The sequence below is a fragment of the Helianthus annuus genome, chromosome 16 (assembly GCF_002127325.2).
Source record: "Helianthus annuus cultivar XRQ/B chromosome 16, HanXRQr2.0-SUNRISE, whole genome shotgun sequence".
Lineage (NCBI taxonomy): Eukaryota > Viridiplantae > Streptophyta > Magnoliopsida > Asterales > Asteraceae > Helianthus > Helianthus annuus.
Window position 1 is genome coordinate 1665855 of NC_035448.2, and position 8362 is coordinate 1674216.

The 8362-nt window shown below is 37.1% G+C and overlaps 1 protein-coding gene across 1 annotated transcript; it reads right to left on the reverse strand.

Annotated features, from left to right (window-relative positions):
- Nucleotides 1–5737: 5737 nt before the first annotated feature.
- On the reverse strand, nt 5738–7367 carry LOC110916362 (bidirectional sugar transporter SWEET14). Its single transcript, XM_022161114.1, has 6 exons — nt 7242–7367; nt 7076–7112; nt 6780–6990; nt 6518–6679; nt 6264–6383; nt 5738–6169 (listed from the first exon to the last, which is right to left on the reverse strand). Exons 1-6 carry the CDS (start codon nt 7285–7287, stop codon nt 5891–5893), a joined length of 855 nt encoding a protein of 284 aa, XP_022016806.1. The 5' UTR covers nt 7288–7367; the 3' UTR covers nt 5738–5890.
- Nucleotides 7368–8362: the final 995 nt, after the last annotated feature.

Here is an 8362-nt window from a genome sequence, read left to right on the forward strand (position 1 = left end):
TGGAAAAAAAGATATGGCTCAATTTGAATGTTAAGTTACCTAATTGAGACAAACACGATACGAGTGACAAATCAGAACACTTTTGAAACTTGGTTACTATTCTGTGACATATTCCCTAATTTAATTCATAAACCAGATCTCAATAATTTTTATTGATAAACATGATCTCTCATATTCTTCCATTCAGCTCCCACGTACTCACAAAAAAGCCTAACTCCCACCCGATCAAACCCTCCCACACACAGCGACGCTGGGATTCCGTGATTATGACTATTCAAAACAACGACGTTCTGATTCCAACGGACATTGAAACAATGTAACTCCCACCCGATCGAACTATGAAATTGTAAACAATGTAACAGTGAACTCCCACCCGATCGAACTGTGAAATCGTAAACAATGTAACAGTGAAATCACAAATAGTGAAACAATGTGTGAATTAATTGTGATGTGTGAACACACAAGCTTTACACTTCTCGCTAGATCTCATATAGGTGTAGGAAATATAGTTGAATTGTCGAGTTGAATTTTAATCCCAAATTTTCGAAGTTTTGATATAATAGTTGTACTGTATTCTTCATTTGATTTGATGTTAGTTTCTTACAATTATATTTATACAATTAGGGTCTGTTTGGTATGGGATAATAAAATGGACGAGGTAATGGAATGGACAAAGGAATAAAATGGATCATTAGCATTCCATAGTCTTGTTTGGTTACCATGTGGGAATGGAATGAATTATTTCCTTGTCTTGTTTGGTAGGCAGGAAAAAAGACGAAGAAATAAAATCAGTGATGGGTGGCGGGTGATGGTGCCGACAATGATATGTGACGGCCAGCGACAGCAGTAATCGATGGCAGAGGGTGGTAGCGGCGGTGGCGTAGCGGTGGCGGATGGTTGTGCCGACAACGATGGGTGACGGCCGGTGGCAGAAGTAATCGATGGCAGAGGGTGGTAGCGGCGACGACGGGGTTGCGGTGGTCGGTAGTGGCGAGGGGCGTCGACGGTGGTCGGGGTTGGTGGTGGCATCGGTCGGCGGTGGCACTGATGGTTGGTGAAGGTGGTGGGTGTCGGTGGCAGCGGATGGTGGTAGTGGCAATGGTTGGTGATCTGCGGTTGGCAGCGGCAGTGGTGGTCGGTTGTGGCAGGTGGTGACGGAGGCGGTTGTGGGTGGTGGTGATGGAAGGTGGTGACAGTGGTGGTCGGCAGTGAAGGATGTACCGGCAGTGGCAAGCGGTGACGACAACAGTGATCAGGGGTGAAAATAGCATTGGTCGGTGAAGGTGCCGGCAACGGCGGGTGGTTGTCGCTTAGCGATGGTGGGTGGCGGTGGTTGGTGGTCACGATGGCGGTGACGGTGGTCGGGGTGGTAGTCGACGATGGTAGTGGGCGGTGACGACGGCGGTTAGTGGTGGTGGCGGGTAGTGCTGGTAGTGAGCGGTGTTGGTGTTGAAGGGTGAGAGAGTGAATGAAATGAAAAAAAGGCGGTGGATGAAATATACGTCGCGTACAGGGCAAGGGTGGACGTCTAGTGTGGTCCAAAAGACCATTATAGCCCTGTATTACCCCCAATCTAGCCCTAACTTATGAGTATAATAGTCTTTAAAACAATCCTAGACGCCTAGTGTAGGACTGTACACGACGTCTAGCCCTTAAAGTATAAAAATTTTAAAAAAACAAAATGGCAAATTACCATTTTAGCCCTGAGACACCTCCAGTCTAGGTCTAAATCAGGGCTAAAATGGTAATTAACCATTTGAGCAGAATAGTTCTCAAATGGTTAATTACTATTTTAGCGTTGAGTTTGGCTTAGACTGAGGGTGTCTCACGACTAAAATGGTAATTTACCATTTTGCTTTTTTAAAATTTTTATACTTAAGGGGCTAGACGCCGCATACAGAACTAGACTGGGCGTCTTGAAGGTATGAAAATAGGCCCTTGATGTATGAAGATCTAGAGCCTTAGCTAATTCATACAATTAACAATATCTTTAGTGTTTATACCTATTAAAACGTTTTGTAGTATTCAAAGTTAGAAACAAAAAACATAGCTATGTTAATTTCAAAACCTTGACAAATCATAAATAATTAAATTAAATTTTATAGATTTAAAAAAATATTTAATTTCCTTTAACCTGATTTTCTAAATAATATTTTCTATAAACTATTTTAATTCCCTTCTAAAATAATCTTTCCTCCTCATCCACAACTCAAACTTCCCTCTTCATCCTCAACTCAAATTTCATCTTCCCATTCCCGCTTCTTTACAATTACATCCCCAAAATTCTCCCCCACAAATTAATCTCCTTCCCAACCGCATCAATCCCCTCAAGCCTAATCGAAGTCGTGGTCTGCCATCACAACACCACCCCTTCTTGGTGGTTATGGTGATGGTCAACATTTGTATCGGTTAGAAATAAATGGATCTGCAGGCTTATATATTTGTTACCGGTGCTCACCGGAACCCTGGTCGCCAATGTCGCAGGCGGCGGCTAGGTCTTCAAACACCACTATCACCCGAACCCTAGGGTCTGTTATATTACGAACCTTATGTTAGCGTTTGTTTGTTTGTTTTGTTTTGAATTTGTTGAATATATGAACAGATTATAATAGTTGATTTTGACTTTCTTTTTCAGTCTTACGCATGCCTTTGTTTACACCGGCCTTTGGTACTTCTTCAACGATTTTGATAGTTCAAAACAAAAACAAAAAATCACCGCCAATCACAGGTATATATAATATACACTTGTGTATTTGTTACCTTGTTTGTAACATGACAGATTTATACAAATTTTGCTTATCAGATTGTTGCTAGAGAATGTTAGGTTGTTAATATACATTTGCTTATTAGGTTTTGAACGCAAAATATGTTTGATATGCAGATATGATGTTTTTAATAAATTGATGTCTTGATTGTATACCCTTGTGCTTTACAGAACCATGAATTTTCTCTTAGGTAGCGTTCGTTTCATGGAATGGAATGGGATGGAATTGGGAAGTTTTTCTTTGTAAAATTGATCTTGGTTGGGGGAGGGAGGAATTTGAAATCCTTCACTCTAATGAAATTTGTGACTATTTCAACATTCCTTAGAAATCCTTCACTCTAATGAAGGAATGGAATGGAATGTTGAAATAGTCACAAATTTCATTAGAGTGAAGGATTTCAAATTCCTCCCTCCCCCAACCAAGATCAATTTTACAAAGAAAAGCTTCCCAATTCCATCCCATTCCATTCCATGAAACGAACGCTACCTTAGTTTTAATTCATCCCAGTTTTGTAACAATTGTTTTGTCTTCTGATCTAACTTTAGCTAATAAAGTATGAAGTTAACTTCTAATGTGCAGAGGTTTCTATTTTTTTCTACTGAATTGATAAAGCGTCAACATTTTTTGTGAATTCATATTTTTATTCTATGTATGTTGAAAACGTAAATTGTCAAGTGGCTTAATGACAGTTTATTCATACTTCTATACTCTATATGAGCTGTGACTTAAAGTGCTTTAGTTTTGATGACATTTTGCATTATATATTTACTATGCTATGCTTAATGTACAAAATATTTGACAAGACTCTCTAGTTAGCATCAATATAGGAATTACCCTCAAAGTTGTTTGCTTTGTTATGATTACAGGGGTGTAAACGAGCCGAGTCAAGCACCTCAATGCTCGAGCCCGACTCGTTTAACTTTAAGAGAGCTTGAACTCGAGCATGACTCGTTAAAAGTTTTGTTCTTAAAGCTTGAGCTGAGCTCGGGCTTTGCTTGTTAACTATTTATTAGCTATTTAATTACTTTATTTATATATTTTGCAATTATGTTCATATATATATATTTAATTGTATTATATATATGACTTCTTACACAACTCTTCCTACATGGCTTGACAGGATTTGATTTTTCCCCATATCAATGCATGTAGGTTGTTCATGCTGTACATAATTACTATAGAAGTCTGGCTTGGTTTGTTGCTAATATGGGCCCTGCTTCTGTCTGGGAAATTGCTTCAAAGAAAATAAAAAAGGTTTTGCCACAAGGTGTCACATTTGGTCTTGGTTGGGGGAAGAGTAGAGGAATACCTGGCTGCGGATATGGATGGCATTCGCGAAAATTGGTCGACTTATGCGGCTATCTCAAATTTTAAGTGAAACCATATTTTAGGTGTCGATGAATGTATTGACAAACATTTTTTTTTGTTAACGAACATATTCGTAATATACTTGACAAATGATTATGTAATGGGTTGTTTTGGTATATATATGTGTATTTGTTTTATGAAATAGATTTATTGTTTTTGATATTATATATGTATCCAGGGTAAATTGGTAATTTTATAAAAAAACATTTTCTTAAACAATTAAAAAGATGACACGCGTAAATGAATGTCATAAATGTGTGACATAAACATGTGTCATTAAAGAGTGTCATAAAATGTGTGTCGTTAAAGTATGTCATAAATGCGTGTCATTGATGTGTGTCATAAAAACATGACACACAAATGCATGTCATGTTAATTTTATGACTTCTCAATCAACGACACGCTTATGCGTGTCATAATTACACTTTTATGACGCGCAACGCGTGTCAAGAAAGGTGTTTTTTCTAGTAGTGTTTTCAGAAAAATATAACTTTTCAAACCAAAAAACAAACAAGAACACCTCGGTTTTAACAAGGAGAAGAGCCAAGGCTCTGATACCACTTGTAGGTCCGGCTAGGAGGATCTAGTCGCCTAATCCTTGTGTACAAACCAACCCGGTTGTGCGGAATCCAACCGGAAAGGCAAACCGAGATAGAACGCGCAAATACACGACACACAATATTCACCGATTAACACCTCTGTATTAATACGTATGAAAGGTTCAGTTACAAGCTCAATGTTTACAAATTTACTCTGCAAACTCTCTCACAGTGTGTGTGTGTTCTGTGCTCTCAACTATGTGCTCTCAGCAGAGTCTCTAGAGTCTTCTGTGTTAAGACTGTCTATATATAGCACCACACACCACGAAACAGAATTAACTTGGCGAATCAGAACCTTGCTCGACGAAACAGAGAAACATGCGACGAAACAGGGACCTTGTCGACGAAACTGATGTGTTTCGTCGACTTCCCTTATGTTTCGTTGAATATGGGCTTTGGCCCAAAATGAAGCCCAAGCTTTTGTTTGTGCACTTGTTTAAGCCCAACTGTTTGTTTCTTTGACTTGTTTCAGCCCAAGGACTAAGGTAAAGTCCTTTATGTCTTCTTGGCCCACCATGATCTTCTTGCACACGACGGAGGAATGTCGTTGCTAAGTCGAGTCGCGTCGAGTCGAGTCGCGTCCACAAACATGTATCAACAAGCTCCATCGATTGGTTGGGATGTGGATTATTGCTATATGAAATAAACCTAGGGGCTCGAATTTCCGACACAACCCAAAGCATGGTACAAACACAACTAAGAAAATACTAGACACTGGGTAGAACAATACAACTCGTTTATTAAACTAGTATACCTGAATACGACTCATCTAATAAATGAGTTAACATGAACACAACGTTTCAGTAAAGTGAATTGACCCGAGCCGGAGACTCTCATGAGAGCTGGCAAACACATGTACAACGTGTCCATGGACATACATCACTAAACCATTCCACCATACAAAATTCTTGACGTCGTAGAGGGAGGAAAGTTTAGGTTGTCCACTTAAGAGATTTAGAAATAAGAATAATAATGAAATTATTCATTGGCTAATGCTAAGTTTAATATTTGAAGCTCAAAATGTTTATATTGAAAATCACTAAGTTCAGTGAAGGAAAATACAAATGTCGGGAATTGGCACTTAGAATATGCTAGATCAACACACATCGACTTGTTGAATTGATCAAGTCAGAATGCAAAGGTATATACACAGCAATCTCAAGCTGTTACTTCAATGATGTGATTTGGCATATTTGGGTGAGCTTGAGGTTCAATGGCTACACGAGTGGCATCATGTCCGTTTTCTTTGAACTTCACAACATCTACCGTTTGGTGGTCTTTTATTTCTGGGATCTCTTCTTCTTCCATTTCTCTGATTGAATATTTTTTGGATTCAGGTTCTAATGCCTTTCCGTGGGTAACGGGCTTCTGGTTTTTGTATATTAAGTATAAGATCATTTGAATAATACCGAAGATGAATCCAAGTACATTTGGAATCTGAAAAAATAATTCATTTAACAAATCAAAAAACTGTCATTGAAAAAGAATATTAACTTTGTTAATTAATAAGTTGTGATAGATATTTTCATACAGCAATATTAAAGTCACCAAGAAGCAACCCATAGAAGAACCACATCACAGCGCTTAGCGTAAGGGCTACTGATAATAGAATTGGCATGTATTCTACACTTTTTGTTTTAATCACTTGTCGCTGCAAAATAATGAAAATAGATAGATTTAAATATTAAAGTGGAACATGTATATCAAGGAATAACTATGTGAAATGCATATAACTTTTTGTTGTGTCACAATGTTAATTTCTTCCTTTTGTGCATGTCTACTTACCAGAACCCCCAAAGGTGCTACAAAAACACATAAAGAGAACACAAGGCAAATCCATCCAACTATCACACCGCGGGTAACTCCACTTGCAAGGAATTGAGTCATGGCAACAATCAATCCGAAGCCAACAACTATAAGCAATACGATGAGCTTCAAACTCTCCATCTACATTACCACAATTTAATTTGGTTAGCTATAATCAACCTTCTTTATTGATAAGTATGATAGGGAAATATAATCCCAAACTAAGGATTAGTATATATACCCTAGCTTTCTTTGGCGCGTAGAAAAGAAAGAAACAAATGTACATGGTCTCGATGAAGCAACCGACTGAGTTGATGGTGATGAGAAGCAAGACGTTGCTCTTGAGAAATGCATAATATATCCAAAGCATCGCACTGAATAAGCCCACCACATAAGGCGCTGATTGAAACCCTTCTGTTGATTTCTTTTTGTAAACTTTATAAAACGTTGGTCTGCGTTTATATTAGATCATGTTTGGAAGATTAGGTAATTACTAGATTGAGGCCTCAACTATATCATGAAATGAGATAGACTTACATTGGTGCAAGAAATACCATAAATGAGACGATATTGCCTGAAAATTTCATAAATGAGACTTACATAAGGCAAAATGTTAACAGTAGAATCATCTATGAAAAAGTATAGATACAAGAGAAGGAGAAGGCTACAGAAAGTGAAGTGAGAAAGAAAAGAATTACAATACCAAGAATGCCAAATGCTAGAGTAAGGTGAGCCAATATCTCAGTCATCTTCCTTAATTAATTATTATTATAACTCACAAAATTAAGGGTTGTTTGAGTAAATGTTACTCCTGAGTCCTGATGAATGGTGTGAATAAGAGATGATAGAATAACCCCTTTATATAGGAAGCCAGAATTGTGAGTGGTGGCTCCATTATATCAAAACAGCATCCAACCTGAGAATTGACACAATTTAATTGGATTAAGTGGGTACATAACTACATAGGTGTACTGGTACTTTATACACCACTCTCTTTCCCTTGTACCTTTATGTGTTTCAAAATATTTATTATAACATATTTATATCTCAACCTTTTCTTTTTGTTAAAAATTGCAATGATGTATCTTGGTTGCTTTACAAAATTCAAATATGTTTGTTACATTATCGATTCGAGAAGAAAATACAGACCATGTGTGAAGGCTTAATGATAAGTTTGTTCATTAAAGACTTAAATGAGTTTGTTATCTATGAGGAGTACAACAAGCACACGCTGATTTAAAATCACCATCTTTTATTTATCTTGTTCACTACAATAAATGTGCACAAAATGATTACATGTACAAGAATAAAAAAATATATAAAAGCACAACACTTTGTTACTTGTAGATCAAGTATTGCAATACTTTTTTTACGCGCCCAAGTATAGTGACCTTTGTATGTTTGTATGCAATTATGATTACTACTTAAAAGTTTTTAAACAACTATAAGGGTGCGTATATGGTTTTTCATATTTCCATATACGCTTATAATTATAAGTATATAACCATCTTATACACATGTATAATTAAGTGATATAATCTCATACACTTTTTAAAAGTTAAGAACAAAAAATAAAGAACTAAAATATCTGTTGCAATGGTTTCATCTTTTTTTGGGTAATAATGAATACAGTGGGGCACTCAGGAAGCACTTTTTGATGAGTCAGCCACTCATCCAGTTAATCAGGTCTTAAGATCCACGAATGTGGGTCCTAATTCCTCAACGTTTATATATATAGTATGCACCGATAATGAGTTGATTAATCAACCATAAATATTAATATGTGCTTTTCTAAGCTTATCTAACTTTTATTGATTTCTTTTG

Coding starts and splice junctions, on each gene's coding strand:
- LOC110916362 (XM_022161114.1), bottom strand. CDS start 7,287: ATGACTGAGATATTGGCTCACCTTACTCTAGCATTTGGCATTCTTG. Junction 6,680..6,779: donor ACGCGCCAAAGAAAGCTAGG/GTATATATACTA, acceptor GTGGTAATGTAG/ATGGAGAGTTTGAAGCTCAT. Junction 6,170..6,263: donor TTGGTGACTTTAATATTGCT/GTATGAAAATAT, acceptor TTATTTTTTCAG/ATTCCAAATGTACTTGGATT.